Here is a 17,411-nt window from a genome sequence, read left to right as displayed (position 1 = left end):
TGGGTCTAGAGGTGAGATAAAAAGGGGTCAACTGACAGAAGGAACGAAGGAAAGGGCTGGCGAAAAGAGGGAGATAGAAAAGAAATGAGGCGTGAGGTTCAGTGCAGCATTTGAGGTAAGCAAGTAAGTGAGTCTTCATTTTGTTTTCATTTGGCTTACTTGAACATTTTGTCTGCACACTTTGTTTATCTGGGCAGCACGGTGGCGCAGTGGTAGCGCTGCTGCCTCGCAGTAAGGAGACCTGGGTTTGCTTTGTCCCTGCGTGGAGTCTGCATGTCCGTGACTCTGTGTTAGGATATAGCAGGTTGGACAATGACTTTGTTTATTCATTCAGCATTCATTTTCAGATCTGCTCAGTCTGGGTCATGGTTAAAGGCTACCGAAGCCTATCCTGGCAGTCCAGAGAGCAAAGTAAGAACTGACTTTAAATGGAGAGCCTTATTTTAAAAAAGGTACACTTTGTTGTATACATTTGATTTATTTGCATCATTCCAGATTAAGAGAAACATTAGAAGAGTATCACCTCATGTCATTTTTAAATGTATGAGTATTAATTGCCTGGCACCTCTTCAATTTTTAAGAACCATATTAAACATTAACTGTTGTGAGAGACGGCCGGCAGTTCAATCTGGGTGGGACATCCCAGAACGGGAAAAATGGAGAAGGGTAGCCTTTCCAGGACACTGCCTCCCACAGGACGCTAGGTGGCAGCTCCCCTGGACAATAACTGTACCCAGAATTCCCTCAGGGCATCATGGGACATGGAGTCCATTTTCTCAGCTCTGTTGGGTGCCATGGGTGCCGCCAGCTCATAAAGGACCTGGGGACTCCTACTTTTCCTACAACCCAGAAGTACTTCGGAGTCACGAGGACGGAAGCCCACAGTACTTCCGGGATGCTTCAGGACTGATGATGTGGCGTTTTACCTGGAAGAAGAGAAGGAGCACTTTCGGGTCAAGGAATATATAAAGGACTGTTCGTGACCTAGCAAGTGGAGCCAGAGTTGGGAGATTGGGTGACGAAGCTGCTGGGAGTGGAGGATTATTGTACTATTATTGATTATTGGCATTGGGAATTGTGGCGATTGTGGTGCTTTGTGCACTTTATTGAAGAAAATAATTAAAAATTATACTTGGTGCTTTTATACGCGTGTCCTGAATGTCTGTCTGTTGGGTTTCATAGGGCAACAGCGCCCCCCAAGCGTCCACACTGTGTACTGCATTAAAACTGCATTTCTGTCTTCTGAACATGCTTAAAACAAACTCTGCATGTCTAAATATTAGTTAAAAGATTCCAATATTCAATGAGTCCATGGGTGTAAAAGTCAGCATGTCTATTCTGCGTAGTTTTTACTCCTCCTAGTGGCAGGCATTATGCACTGAAATGTGCTACTCTGAGACACCTCAAACATATCTCAAACATAAACTTAGTAAAGGTGGAATGCCAGACTCAATGTCTAAATTATCATATTCCAACTAAGCTTTCTTCTTTCTGTGTGTAAGTCAGGGTGGCCTGTAATAGACTGGTATCCAATGCGGATTCCGTTCTTGCTACTCTTCATGCCTAGATAGGCATTGGATCCCAACAGCCTTGTAATAGATAAAACCGGATAAGACAGTGAATTGATGGATGTCCGACAGCATAAATATAAGAGATGGATACAAACTGCCAGCATTCACTGCTCTGATAATAGTTATTTTAAAAAGCCTTTTGTTCTACAAATTCCCTATCATCTGCTTTCCAAATCCTTCTGTGACCTGTCACTAAAAACTAAAGGCTGTGAATTTCAGTTATTGTGGCTAATGAAAATCTTCAGTATTGTTTCATCTGCCTTGACCAGCATGATGAAGCAATTAGATATAGCAACTTCTGGGCTCTTCAGTAAGAAATGTCATAGGCTAATCCAGCATTATTTAGATTGACTTGATTCTGTCATGGAACACTGACTAACACAAGATTATCAACAACAAGTAATTACTTTTAAACAGCAATTCTTCTAGTTGTGTTTATTTCTTACCATGTGGGAGCCCACAGCTTTCTTAAGGAGTGCTAAGGGCTTTATTTATTGATTGCCTTCATGGGTTCCTTGATATCAAATTACTGTATCTTATTTCCTTCTTACCTTAAATGTAGCCATGCACCTTTACAGAAAACCCTACCTCTAACATGGATGTTACTTATTATTAAACAATACCCAATACGTGTTCTATAAAAAAAGGTGTACACAAGTTATTACCCTGACACAAAACTGCAAGTTAATGTGCCATTATTTAATCAGTCAGAAAGTTTCACATCCTTGGCCTCCATGCCCAATCTCTTTTAATGTGCAGTGTGCACATTCTCCCTTTATGGTTTTTCCTCTGGGTAGTTTTGTTTTATTCCTGACTCGCAAGCAATTAGTCAATTTCCTTTTCCCATGCATCTGAAAGAATGTGTGTTCTGTACTAGCAATTGATCAAGAGAAAATTAGCCTCCTACCAGTCCTCCCTGAGCTTATCCTTGAATGAGTAACTGGACCTCAACTTCCCCCTTCTTCCTGCCACCTGTCAGCCAGGCAGACCTGTGGCCTCCTGCCAGCTCTCAGTGGTCTCTCTTTTCATTGTCTCACCCGCTCTTTCTGTGATCAGAGACTCAGGCGCTGGGATGCGTGTCCTCCACTGTCCTGACAGAATTTCTCTATAGCTTCCTTTTCAGCCAAGCATACCCTGTTTGTAGCTAAAAACTTCACGGTCTGAGCACAAATCCATGTCCTCTCCCTTTATATGTGGAGTACCCAAATTTTCCCTTTTTGTGTTTTTTTTTTCTGTGTACTCCAGTTTTTCCTCTGTATATACCAGCATAGGGTCTGACAATGGGTCCAAGGATTTCATCCCGATACCTAATGGCAGTCAAGGTGCTGTTGTCTAGCCTGTAGAGGTCTGTGCCTCCCTCCATGGATATGCCTCCCCAGACCATCACTAACCCACCAAGAAACCAGTCATGCTGAACGAAGTTACAGGCAGCATAACATTCTCCATGGCTTCTCCAGACCTTTCCACATGTGCTCAGGGTGAGCCTGCTCTCATCTGTGAAAAGCACAGGGTGCCAGTGGTGGACCTGCCAATTCTGGTATTCTATTGAAAATGCCAATCAAGTTCCACAGTGCCAGGCAGTGAGTACAGAGGCCACTAGAGGACGTCGGGCCCTCGGGCCATCCTCATGAAGTCTGTTTCTGATTGTTTGGTCAGAGACATTCACACCAATGGCCTGCTGGAGGTCATTTTGTAGGGCTCTGGCAGTGCCCAAAGGAGCAGATACCAGTCCTGCTGATGGGTTAAGGACCTTCTATGGCCCTGTCCAGCTCTCCCAGAGTAACTGCCTGTCTCCTGGAATCTCCTCCATTCCCTTGAGACTGTGCTGGGAGACACAGCAAACCTTCTGGCAATGGTACGTATTGATATGCCATCCTGGAGAAGTTGGACTACCTGTGCAACCTCTGTAGGGTACAGGTGTCGCCTCATGCTCCCCGTAGTGACACTGACTGTAGCCAAATGCAAAACTAGTGAAAAAACAGTCAGAAAAGACGAGGAGGGAAAAATGTCAGTGGGCTCCACCTGTTAAACCATTCCTGTTTTGGGGTCTTCTTATTGTTGCCCCTGTTCCTTTGATTGTTTTGATCAGTGTATATGAAATATGAATGTGTTTGGTTAATTGGTGACCTTGTATGAGTCAGTGTGTCCTGCGAAGGACTATAACTTCACACATGGTTGGGATCTTTCTTGTGCCTGTTATTGTTTGGTTAGACTTTAGCTCTGATGACCCTGTATGAACGGATTGATTTTTTATGGAAAACACCAACTCAACATTCTTTACAGGTATACTGCTCTATACAGTATAAAGGACAGCTGTATTGAGTCATTGGCATAGCTACAAAGAAAAAAAATATTCTTATATATTGTGTGTTCAAGTACAACATCAATCCAGAGGATAAATGCTGGGGTGCCAACTGGGTCACCCCTTTAAAGAGTGTTGCAAAAACCACCACAATAAACAGGTGCTTGATGGTGCTAAAACAGAACATAGACTTACAGGCTGTACTGCCTTCTCAATAACTTGATGTAAGTTCGGGTGAGTGGTCTGGCTTCTGTCAAGAGCTCCGTCAGGTGGCTTGCCCAAGTCCATAATGAGATGCCACCTCCCCAGAGCAACTCGGCTTTATAGCCTCCTAGCCAGAAGGGACAGAATCAATTGCCTGTACTTGGTATCTTCTCTGAGCTGTGAATGGAGAAACACGCGATACCATTGGTGACAGTGACCCCTCATGTCCCAGAGTGGTATTGCTTACCTCAGATAAACCCAGAAGCTGGCCCTCTGACTCTCATGTGTGACAAGTGTAAAAGAGTAAAAAAATAAACAAATAAAAAAGAAATGCCTTATAGAAAAGAAAGATAACCAGAAAAGAATGAAGATTCAACATATAAGACATAATGACAGGCATAAAATAAAATGAATGAAAATGACACTAAGATGTTTATTTAAATGAAACTATAAGACATTGAAAGAAATATCTGGTAAAATCGTGTCCACTGTGTTTGTGAAAGACAGTAAGAGCTAAATGCATGAAAATGTTAATACTTTCATTAAATTGGATTTGAGGCAGACTTTATGACTTGCTCACCTTCATAAAGACAACTGAAGCTGGGATTTTATGCTGTGACTTTGTGGTTTCCAGCCCTTTAAATTTCCTCAGTGTAATCTACTTAAAAAGAATACGCAGAAAGTGTAATTACCCTACTGCAATACATTTTCAGTTTTTCTATTAAAATGGATTGTTAAGTCAATATATTGCAGTGAAGTTTCTGAAGAGTTATATAAATTAGGTTTTGTTGCATCATTTGGATAATGCATGTTTTCATAGGAAAGGGTCTCTCCACCACTTGAATAATGCCAAGGAGGCTGGGTGTTTAAAAAATTACACAAAGTACAAAAACATAATATAAAGGCCACACAATGAGACAGAACATCTAGATTTTTGAATAAGAAGACAACCGAGTTCTCCTTAGGCTATGTGAAAACTAGTACATTTTTTGTTTAAAAACACAGAAATTAGTCTCCGTTTTGCCATTTCATTTTTAATCCCCAAAAATGAAGACTTCTCCAGAGCCATTGCTTCTGAAAACACCAGCTTGGCATTGCAGTGTGGATAGCTGAAAACAAACATTTTTGAAAACGCAGACTTTAATCTCACTTTGGTTGATTCAAGCTTATTACATCGCCGTTCCCTTTCTTTCAATCACTTTACTCAGCTTTATTATTCTCAATAACAAGTCTACCTCATTGTCAGTCCAATTAACAATGTTTCTTTTTTCTTTTGTGTTCACCATTGCATTCTCTGTGTGGACACACAAGCTGCATAATGTGGAGGGCACTTCCACTTCCTGCTTCTGCCATTAGGGCATCCATGGCCATTGTAGACAAACAGCTATGTCATACATGTTTTCAGTCATTTTTTTGTGTGCAGAAATATGAGAACTGTATTTGTGTAAATGATGTGAAGACACTAGTGTGGATAGAGATCACATTTGTTAAAACAGACATTTTTTAAATGAAAAAATAGTAGTGTGGATGTAGCCTTAAGCCCTTGTCCTGGTCCTGGGCTATATGAGTCTTTTTCCTCTTGTGGTTGACCACCTGGACCCATTGCAGTTTACCTATCTGATAAATATTGGAGTGAAGGATGCAATTTTTCAAGTGCTCCACAAGCTTATTCTCACCTGGACAAAACTGGCAGCACCGTGAGGATTATGTTTTTTTGATTTCTCCAGAGCCTTGAATAGCATCTAGCCATCCCTCTTTAAGGGGTAAACACAGAGATATGCAGGTGGATGAGCCTATGGTTTCCTGGATAATGGACTCTCTGTTGGGTGGACCACAGTTTGAGAGACTCAAGGACTGTGTTTTTGATACGGATTTGAGCAACACTAGAGGACCAAAAGGAATAGTTCTGTCTCCTTTTGTCTTTACCCTATACACCTCAGACTATAAATATAACAGTAGGTCATGTCACTTGCAGAAATTCTTAGATGATTCTGCACTTATGGGATGCATTGATAAAGGGGATGAGACAGTGTATAGGAGTCATGTGGAAAAGTTTATTGTTGTGCCAGAACAAAAGCACTAAAATTCTAATGCCTTGCACATCAACTTAAATGCAGTCTTCGGCAATAACACAAAATGAATATATGTGAATATATGTAGAGCAATAAACAAAAATAAGTGAATATGTACAGTATTTACAGTGGCTCAAATCAAAGGTGATGAAAAAATCAAAAAAAAAATCAGACAACTCTTCTTCCTCCTTTTCACAAAATAAAAATGAAGACAACAAAAAAAAAATCAAAATCAAAAGTGAAAAACATGGCACAATTACAAACAAACAAAGAAAAATTAAGTGAAAAAAAAAAAACCAGAAATGCTCTAACAGAATAACACTACAATTGCTCTGTTTACCTTCCTCGACATGCCAATCAGTCAAAAGACGATCCCTCTTGGGCATTTCCCAGTTTATGCAGTATGTTGGGCTGGTTTACCTGGCCAACCACTAATGCTGGCCTAGCATAACTCAATCAGTGATGCTGCTGTGGCCTTCCACCCATGTAGCCTAATTGTAGGTGAAAGTTTCCCTATTTCTAGGCATCTCTGTGGGCATGGCTTCCAGTACAAACACACACATCTACAACTTTAGTTAACTTCCTGAAATTACTTTTACTTTCTCTTCCCGGACTTCAACTCTCTTACAGCTCCTCTTCATGCCCGGCTTACATACCTCTTTTTACCAACTGGTTACCCTGCCGCAACACACATAGACTTCTTCAGACGTCCTTCCCTGGCATGACACTAAGTAATACCTGAATGTTAGTGTGCTGGTGCACATCAAAGATCCAAATGGGCAACAGGCCTACTCACCCAGATTGAACCAATAGTGGCATCTCCAATTCAACGTACTTCCATACCACCACCAAAGCTATTTCTTCCAAAGCCTCCTCACCTGCCATGCAGGTAAGTGCAACTCATATAACTAACTATAAAGAAAAGAAAAATGTTATAATCAGTTATATGTAATTTTCAAAATGATCTTTTTATATGGCCTATCACATTACATAAGCAAAACAATGACAACATATATGACAACATACAACATGGTACTGCTAGATGTTTGGTCTGTCCAGGCTGCTCATTTCTTGATCTACTTAAAGTGTAAGCAGTAAGTCAGAATATTCTTTCCCCTCCTCCTGTTTCTCTCTTATCAGCTCTTTTACTGTTCTCATTAAGCTAATCTAAGTATGATGTGGTCATCCTGTTGCCAAGTTACATTTTTCTTTTTTAAAATTAAATTTCTTGTCTCCAAAAAATACTTTCATGGCTCATATGCTTCTGCCATTAGAGTCAGGAGGCTATAGGGAGTCATGCGTTCAAAAAGTGCTCTTGTGACATCATCCGAAGTTCAAAAAAATAAAATCAAGTTTCAAAAATCAGCTGCTTTAGCTCATGCTTCAGTAATCATAAATGGTAACCACCAGTGCAGCATGTTTATATAACTTAGAAACAGCTTTTGAAACCATATGTGTATTATGGTAGCAATTCTGCATTATACATTTGATTTAAAGTGGTTCTTATTCCCTATAAGTGCCAACTCCTTTAAGTTAATGTTAATGGTAAATTTTCCTTAGTCTGCTTAATTTCGTATTGAATATAATATAGGTTAAACACAGGTAATGGAAGATTCAGTTTAACCCTCTATACGTTATAGAAAATGGAACGTTCATAATCTTAAACAAGTGTGACAATAGAATAGCCCATAGATTGAAGTAAGACAGCTAGAAAGAAACATGAATGATCAGATAGACATTAAGGGAATAGTACAATACACAGAAACTTTAATAAATGTAACCTAGATATTTAAGCAGAATATCATAAATTCATCCCTTTTTCCTCATGTATTATCAACCTTTTTCTCTATTTTTTGTGTAAACTGTTTGCTTTGAATTTAACTAAATTCCTCAAAAATGAAGACACTTGTGGACTGTGGAGTATTTTTTGTAGGATGAGACATACTAATGTCAGAATGTCTGTCTGATAGCTGCATTTTGAACCATTTGGAAACCTTCGTTATATGCAAGTGCATTCCCTATTAACAGAAACATGCATAACCAAGCAATACCTTAGACTCACAATATACCAAAACTTATTACACCTTCAACTTAAATTAATTATCAAAACATCCAGGTAATCCTTAACCAAATACCAATGCCTTAACAGGTTGGGTACATTTCCAGTAGCCAAGTAACACAACAAGCTGTTTTACCCTAGCAGGCTGCTTCAGCATAGAAAGGATGAAAGCATATTTGAAAAATAAAGTATCTTGTAAAGGTCCACTTTTCAAACATTACAAGAAAATACCTGCTGCTTTCTCCAAATGCTAGCATTTCTACAAAATTTGCTGGTGTCATGAGAGTGCCCAGGATAATCATTTGGACAAGTTTCTCTGTGGAAATATTTCTTTTTCAGCCCTACTGATAATTTTCATTCATTAATGCATTTTCTGAATCTGCTTTCTTTGATTCTCTTTTGGTTTCAGAGCCCATTCCCATAGCAATGAGCACAAGACACTATGGGTGTGAAAAGATTTTTTTCATCATTTTAAATAGTATTATTTCGATAAATCAGTCAACTTGATGAATCCACCCATCTGCTTTCAGGGTCATAAGGAGCCAGATCTTAACTATGCAACTTCAAAAGAAAGACAGAAACCAGCCTTGAATGACGGTGCATTTCTTATTGTGCAGTTTTTAATTTTTGCTAATAGGATGCATCCAGATGAAAAGAGATCTTTGTGAAGCCAGTAGTTTGAAATATATCCGCATTTCTGTAATCTGTTTTACAGTATATGCGTGGAGTTCCCTCTTTCTTTGGAGTGTTATAGTAATCACAATCCCCAAATATAAATAGCGGTTGTATTTTCCTCTTAGTTTTCTTATTGTTTGTTTCCTTTACTATCTAATTATACTTATCAGGGCACTGTAAGCAACAGTTGCATTTGCCAATGCTAAAAACAAGTTTTTAATTTCAATACTAGCATTAACCAGTTTTAAAACTATTAATTTGAAATAAACAACCACGCCGTACAGTTCTGCTTCAGATCGCTTCCATCGCGTACGTTCCGGTTCTTTACGACAATAATCACTTCCTGCCGTATAAAGTCGCGCTTTGCGCATGCTCTGTCCTTTTCGGTTCCGGTCTTACTGCAAGCTGCAGAGGTAGGCTGCTTATGTCGTTGAATATTCTGTTAATTATCATTCGCATCCTACGGCAAATGTCAAGTTTGTATCACAGAATACTTGATATTAGTGTTCATAAACATGCCTTTATAATTATTTGTAAAAACCTAAAGTCGTATGCAGTGGATATAATAAAATGTACCCGAACACTGTTTAGGGCCTAGTGTTTCTTGCTATTGCAACTTAACGTCGTTAGACTCGCACTGATAATTTTTGACATTTTTCAATTAATAAGCTCATTATTCTAGTTAACGGTGAAACGTTTGCTTCTAAGTAAATCTAAGCATTAGCTCTAAATTGTTGTACGCATTTTGTTTTAGTAAGTGAAACTTGCTCAAAGCCTTCAGACCATTTTCCTGAACAGGCCTTTTAATGCTTTAGAATTTCACCAAGAAAATTAGTTTATTAGCGTGGCATTTTAAAATACGGTCCAGTTAGCTGTAAGTCACGTTTATTCTTCTGAAATATGCTTGTTTACTTAAAGCGGAACAGTGTACGTTTTCCTTCACAGAATTCACTACATTTTCGATTTAAGCTGCTCAGTTCAGTATCTTTTTTTTTTTGTGAATTTGCATATAGAGCGGACAGCTAGACCATACATTGATGTAAATGTGTTCAAACTGAACAATGTTTTTGTGCATCATGTACTTTACAGTCCCCGCGGACAACACCTTAAGCAAAAATTATTTCCTTAAATTTATCAATTTTCCGAGGTGAACTTTTTATAGCAAGGTTGCTTTTACGCAATTTCTTTTTTAATGATTTATTCCGTCCCTCTCCCACATACAGATGTTGATGCCCAAGAAGAACCGTATTGCTATTTATGAGCTCCTGTTCAAGGAGGGTGTGATGGTGGCCAAAAAGGATGTGCATCTGGCCAAACACCCCGAACTGGCTGATAAGAATGTCCCCAACTTGCACGTGATGAAGGCCATGCAGGTATTGTCCTGACCTAGAAAATTATTCACACGTAAAACACCCTTTCTTATAGATTAGGCAGTTTTGCATTATTTCCTTCAGGGGTTTCAGTACTAATCTATTGATTTAAATTAGCTTGTGTATGCATTTATTTGATGATAGATGCTCTTCCATCCATTTTACTTTGGTGATAGATGCTCTTCCATCCATTTTACACCAGTTCAGCTTAGTGTCATTGTCATGAACTTAAGAGCATGTACAGTCCAATGTGAGACAGGTAATAAACCCATCATAGAACATTTTCACTTGTGTACTCTCAATTTGGATTCTTCATTTAACCTAATGGATATGATTTTTGAATGTTTGAGAAATGCCCACAAAGACACTGTGTGGAATTTTTACACATTCTCATTCAAAACTTTTTTAATTTGAACATTAACTGGGCAGGGAACCTTGGTCTCTGCAGCTGTGAGGCAGCAGTGCTGACACACCCGTGCCATTGTACATCCTCACAGATACCATACTTTAGAGCCCAATTCAGGCTTAGTAATGTCACCCGTCGGCGGAGGAGGCATTGTTCCCCGTTTGCTGAATGGTACTGAGCTGGTCTAGCAGACAACTTAACAGCCAGTTACAATATGTAAAATATGGTATGCTAATTGACTGAAACCGTGAACTGTAAAATTGTAACTTAATATGTTTGTGCAGTTATAATCGCATGTAGTAAATACCTACAGTTTGCTATTTTACTTAGTTCTTGTATATGTATTTGCACCATGTTGGCATACTTCTTGTTATTGATATGCCTTTTTTTCAGCTGCTGTAATACTGCAGTTTGATTTGATTTTAATAGATTTTCAGTCTGTCAAACATACGTATGCTAGAATAATCTTATGTGGCTGGTGGTTTGTATTTTCCTTTTTTGTTTTGTCATATGCAGTTCTCATGTCTGCCATTATTTAAAGTGATGGTTTTGTTTTATTTCTCAGTCCCTGAAATCTTGTGGGTATGTCAAGGAGCAGTTTGCTTGGCGCCACTTCTACTGGTATTTGACCAACGAAGGTATCCAGTATCTCAGAGATTTCCTGCATCTGCCTCCTGAAATTGTACCTGCAACTCTCCGCCGGCAGACTCGTCCAGAAACTGCCAGACCTCGACCAAAAGGTAAGTGACACAGGCTGAAAATTTGGTGCTGTGACAAGCTTTTCAGAGTTCCTGAGTCTGCAGACACATCATGTACTGTATATTACATATGGCATATAGGCAGTACCCCTATTTTAGTGAAATGTACTTGGGTATCTCCTTGGGGGATGGAAATTAGTGGCTGACATGTTGAAGGTGACTTATTCCAAAACTTGTGTATCTTGTGAAAAATGAAAAAATCGGGAGTGTGCTCCCCTTAACTTTCTCGTATTCTGAGATAGTGGAAAAGGACATCAGAACCATTTCCAGTTGCGCAGTATTTCTCAAATATCATATCTTTGTTTCTTATCATAACTGATATCAATGTACTTGGGGAGACTGAAAACGGTGGTGGAATTTTTTTATGATTACATATGCATTATGTTAGTATTACTGTGTTTCCCCAAAAAATAAGCCCTAGCATACTTTTCAGGCTGCTCTGTAATATAAGCCCTACCCCAAAAATAAGCCCTAGTCAAGTTCATCCGCTGAAACGTAAGGCACCTAAGGCCAGGTTTATACTTAACGCGATGTGACGCGTGTGCCCATAACATCTATTAAATTCAGAGGACACCTTGCCACAATATCTCTGAAAAGGATGTTTAATGATTACATCCATCAGTTTGGGGATGCGCCCATTCCAGCAAGCATCGGGCGTAAGACAGAAACAAAATCCCTGGACAAGGTATCAGCTCATCGCAAGGTGAACACAAGCACACACGTACACTATCATCATTGTAGCTTCACCAAATCCCCAAACCTTCATGTTTTTGGATGGAAAATTGAGCGCACTGTGGAAACCCACCAGGAAAACATGCAAACTCCAGGCAGGGAACACTAGCGACGTGACTCCCTGTGAGACAGCAGCGCTACCATTCTGCCACCATGCCACCCCCATATGTGTAGCTATTAACAGTATTCATTATTTAAACAAAGTTAACGTTTTATCTGTAAAATGTAACATACATATTTTAATGCATATCATCATGAAAGTTGTATCAAGTAAAAATCTAAGAATTCTAAATGTACAGAGAGCTGGAATATCATAAATGTAATGTGTTCTGTGTGGCGATCTATTGCTGCTGTCGGGTCAGGAGGAAGCGCCTATTTGAGTAACAACTGGATCGGTTTTAAGATGTTTACGACGGTCTACTTCAATGATAAAGTAAACTATGACGTTAAAGTAGACATTTCGAGTTTAAAGCCAAAATTTCCACTTTAATCATAAAATAGACATTTTTATTAGTCCTAATTTTTTTTTTCTCAGTGGCTCAAATACACTGCCATACATTCAGATGGTATCGTGAATGTGCAAAAAAAAAAATGATGGCACAGAAGATGTGAGACTTCTAAAATGTATTGCCATTACTTTGGGGAATATGCGACACTTGAATATAAAAGCAACATGAATACATTTGTATATCAGCATTTTGCTTCACCACATCGAACCATTCATCAAACATTGAAGCACGCGCATCGATCCTGGAGGATCCTAAAAGCGCCTGGAGTAGCAGGAATTCAGGGTTTGACTATTTGGATAAATGTATATTGATGCACATGAATAAATATAAGACATCCCCCTGAAAATAAGACCTAGTGCTTCTTTTGGAGCAAAAATTAATATAAGACCCGGTCTTATTTTCTGGGAAACAGAGTATATAGTAGTTATTATAAAAAGATTTTGACCAATGGTGTAAAGTTGTTTTTTTTTTTGTTTGTTTTTTTGTTCTCACCTCTTTGGAATTTGGTATTTCTTAAAAGTACAGGTACTAGACAGGCAGTTAGTTATTATGTAATAGTATTGCAATATATGAAAAGGAGGAAGCTTTTGAGGCAAGAAGAATTGTTTTCAATTGTAACTGTTTTAAACGAATATAATTGTCCATTTAGGTTTATGTCATACATTTTAAAAAGTCTGTTTTGAATGGAATATACTAAACCAAATGTGACAGCTAATTAAATATCTGATTGCTTAATGTGTAAATTAGGATTGTGCCAGCTTCTACGTAGAAGATCCACTTTGTAATAATGTTTAGCAAGTCTATCTTTTCTTGTATGTTAGGGTTTCTTTCTCCCTAGATAGGGTCAAGATGTGTGTGAGTTCCAAACTTTTTTTTCCATTTGCAGCATGTATGTATGCATACATACCCACTATCCCTGCAGCCCTGGGCACGAGATTGGAAACAATCCTGAACAAACTTTCAGTCTATCATGGGGCAGTTAGAAACCCATCCATACTTTGACTTTTTACCATTTCCAGTTAACCTAGCTATTTTGTCTTTCATGATGAAAACTGAAAACTTGCACATTGAGTAAATGCTCTTAACTCCATGCGGATAACCAGGCATGTTGTTTGAGCCTAGAAAGCAAAAGTGCTAACTGCTGCACAGCCATACTGTGCCAAATAAGACCTTTTTTGGGACTAGTATGTTAGTTCTTCACAGATTCAGCAAAATATTTTGTTTCAAGTTATATCTTGTTGCAATAGCATTTTATGAGATAAAATATTCTCTCTTCCGCAGCCCAAAATCCGTTAAACTCCTTGGTGTAAACCCCTGGGCATGATTCATAGTTTTATTTAATATGATTAACCGAGTCAAATTTTTGGGGTGACAATGATCCACTTTACACTATAAAGCCTGAATAATTCTCGGGACGGTATTCTGCCATCTAGTGAATGAAATATCGTGCTGCAAAAAATCCTGTGTTCTGCCACTCTAAGGTAACTCACACATTTATTTGTTGGGTGGTGCCTTCAACCACTACTTTAATTAAACGATGGTGATGACCTTGTGAATTGGTCATCTGACATTGTCAGACCGTGAAATTGATGCATATGACGTTGTACAACCATGCTGCCATGACATGCCTTGACTTTAGTAGTGAAACGGTGCAGTATCTATGTGGCAAAAGGGTAAAATGATTGTGATCAAGTGGAAGTCCAAGAAAGGCATTAGCCCCCTAAGTACTGTTCACCATGCAGCAACTGCCAGTGTTCATGTCAGGGAAATAGGGAAGACAGTAAGCCTTGTGTTGTATCTGTTGTGCAGTGCAGGCCCTAATATTTTACCTTCTCATGTGCTGGCAAACGAAAAAATGTTTTAAAAAGTGCTCAAAGAAACATGAGCAGTGCATTGGTGACTGTTTCAAAACATAGTTTGTTTTGGTATTTTACATGTATCTGTCACATGTAGTGTGTTTTTTATTGAAAACATTTCAACATTTTTGACTTGGTTTTTCTGGGGGTAAGCAGTGCTGATAAGGCTACTTGAGTAATTGGTAGTATTACCTGCTAGGCCTCTTCACTAGTTTGGGTTGCATGTTTAAATATGTGGATTTTCATGTACAAGTGAAATAGGTTTCATTTCATCCAACAGTTTTCTAAGCCTTCTTGTTACAATTTTTAGGGTCACCCGAAACTAAAGTCTATCCTGGCAGCTGGGTTGCAAGACAGCCTAGCTTTGGATGGGAAGCTAGTGCTTGGCAGGGCTTGCTGCTATACATACTTAACTGAAGAATTGTAGGCACATTTCATGAACATGATCAAAAATTAATTTGTAAATGGTGTTTGCTTTGGACTTAAGCATATGGGAAGCCATATACGTTAATTTTAAGTCTTTCAAACGCAGCACTTTAGTGAATGGTATTTTTTTCAGGACTAAAATATTTTGGAACTTGGTGAAATACATTAACTCAAGGGAGCCCCTGGACCACATACAGCAAAACAGCTTTAAAGCATTGATCAGTGCATTTACACACACTTTAATAACCTTGTTATTAACAGAAACCTGACTTGTAAACTGCTATGCAAACCCTTATTCTGAGAAATGAGGTTATTGGCATCAGAGAAATTTGGTCAGCAGAAGTAGATTTCGCCATGAGTGACCCAGTTATGTGGCCACATAAACCCTTTAACCGGGTTAACCTTAAAGATTTTGTAGTTGGCACATGTCAATTGCACTCAGTCAGCCTGTGTTGGTATTTGCTTTGCATATGCTTACATCAGCCACGGGTAGAAGCATCCACAGAATAAATTTCCAGAGACCAAGTTTGGGTGACTGCATTATACGTTCTGGCTGAAGTAAGCTCTATTTCTGAAATTGCTAAATTCATGTTAAGTTGAATGAACAGTGAAACTCAGTAACACAGTCTTTAGAGCAGTTGGTTTAAATGTTAAAGGTAGCATGCTTTACATAGTCAAATTACTTTTTAAAGTAACGAGTAATATATCACAATACTTGAAGTGAAGAAAATCCCTGCATTGAAGCACACTACTGGATCCTTTGAATGGCTTAATCGCACATCAGGGAGATAAGTGGGCTGTGTACATTCTGGTAATTTTAGCATATAAATAACACATCAGTTTGACTAAACACTTATTAAACAAGAAAATAATCTCTGGTGTCATGCTTATTTTTAGATTCATGGTGGCAGCTGATGGTGTGTGTTATTGCATAGTTCGACATCCAAGTGTTTTGATGGAGAACTCCAGAGCAAATTTGTGTGTGCTATGTGTACATCATGATTGTAGTGGAAGTAACCAGCAATTAATGGCTGCTGAGAAAAGATGAAGTAAGGTGGTTCCAACTTGGAACAAGTGGTACACAATGATGCTGCCTTATTGACTGTGGATAATTTCTCTTTAGAATGGATATGCAAGTTTTTGTACTGCATTGTTAAAACAGTTTGGCTATTCAAATATTTTGTCACATGTAACAAATCCATTCCTAATGTGTGAAATGACTGGACAGTTTTGAACAGCATCACATCCTGCTTGCTTCTAGTATATTCTAGAAATCAGAGTAGTAATCTTTACAATTCAACCTCACACCTATTTCAATTATACAGGTTTGGAAGGAGAGCGTCCAGCTCGTTTGGCCCGTGGAGAAGCTGACAGAGATACATACAGGAGATCTGCTGCCCCACGTAAGTACAAATGTTCAGGTCCTCCGCATTAATTGCTTAAGTGGGAGAGGTTATATCCAGTGCCTGTGTTCTCTTTGACAAGTCCATTACCCACGTATTGGAAGTTTCAACAATACTCTTACTTTTTTGCCAGTCTAGTCCCTAAACATTCTAGGAGCTACAAACCCCACTTGCATATAAAGCCGTCTGATAGATGAGATGAAAGGGAAAGCACTTAATTGCTGATGAAATCCATTTAGTTTCATTAAAATTAGTGAAGACTGTACAGTTCACTTAAACTATCTACATGTGGTTTAGGAAAAACTGCCTTACTTTACTGAACTTTGTTTTGAACTTTTCACAGCGGGTGCTGACAAGAAAGCAGAAGCAGGTGCAGGAGCTGCCACGGAGTTTCAGTTTGTAAGTATGTTAATGCTGAATGTGTGGTGTTTGCAGTATTCCAGACCAGTTACTTAACTGTTTTTTTTTTTTTTTTTTCCCCCCTCCAGAGAGGTGGTTTTGGCCGTGGCCGTGGACAGCAACCACAGTGAATTTCGTTTCAATGTTTGTACAATAAAATTCTATAATGAAGAAGATTTTAGTAGTTGTGAATTATTTTCATTGCAGCTTTAGCACATTCTCCTTAGGGTGGCATGATAATGTAGAAGGCAGTATCTCTCTGCCTTCTAGCAGTACTTTACCAAGGGACAGTTCAAGATTGGAATATCTTGAGTATTATGGTTTTCTAAAACGGCCAGAGCAGTTCTATAGTTTTAACACTGACACCTAATACCTAGAAGAGAACCACTTAATGCATGAGACTTGACTTGAGGACCTGATGTTTATGGTTGGGGTATACATTTGTCATATAGATTGCATTTCTGATAAACTGCAATAATTAAACCATCTAAAGTCAATTTAAAGGAGTTGCAGGTAATCAGATGAATTTGCTCATTGGAATGTTGAGCTGTTACAATTTCAGTTTGCATAATTCAGAATTTTTGTGAAAGTTCATTGTAATTTCGAAGTCAATTTTTCATAAGAAATTTGTTGATCATAACGTAATGATCCTGGCTTTACATCAACATT

At 38.7% G+C, this 17,411-nt stretch overlaps 1 protein-coding gene across 1 annotated transcript; it reads left to right on the top strand.

Moving 5' to 3' along the window:
- The first annotated feature begins 9,187 nt into the window (after window positions 1–9,187).
- Window positions 9,188–16,916, top strand: rps10 (ribosomal protein S10). The gene is made up of 6 exons (XM_028797005.2): window positions 9,188–9,296; window positions 10,107–10,256; window positions 11,225–11,399; window positions 16,266–16,343; window positions 16,687–16,742; window positions 16,832–16,916. Exons 2-6 carry the CDS (start codon window positions 10,107–10,109, stop codon window positions 16,871–16,873), a joined length of 501 nt encoding a protein of 166 aa, XP_028652838.1. The 5' UTR covers window positions 9,188–9,296; the 3' UTR covers window positions 16,874–16,916.
- Window positions 16,917–17,411: the final 495 nt, after the last annotated feature.

The sequence above is a fragment of the Erpetoichthys calabaricus genome, chromosome 3 (genome assembly GCF_900747795.2).
Source record: "Erpetoichthys calabaricus chromosome 3, fErpCal1.3, whole genome shotgun sequence".
Classification (NCBI taxonomy): Eukaryota; Metazoa; Chordata; class Cladistia; order Polypteriformes; family Polypteridae; genus Erpetoichthys; species Erpetoichthys calabaricus.
The sequence above is the reverse complement of the archived record's forward strand: the minus strand, read 5'-3'. Positions and strand labels throughout refer to the sequence as shown.

Coding starts and splice junctions, on each gene's coding strand:
- rps10 (XM_028797005.2), top strand. CDS start 10,107: ATGTTGATGCCCAAGAAGAACCGTATTGCTATTTATGAGCTCCTGTTC. Junction 10,257..11,224: donor ACGTGATGAAGGCCATGCAG/GTATTGTCCTGA, acceptor TTTATTTCTCAG/TCCCTGAAATCTTGTGGGTA. Junction 11,400..16,265: donor TGCCAGACCTCGACCAAAAG/GTAAGTGACACA, acceptor TCAATTATACAG/GTTTGGAAGGAGAGCGTCCA.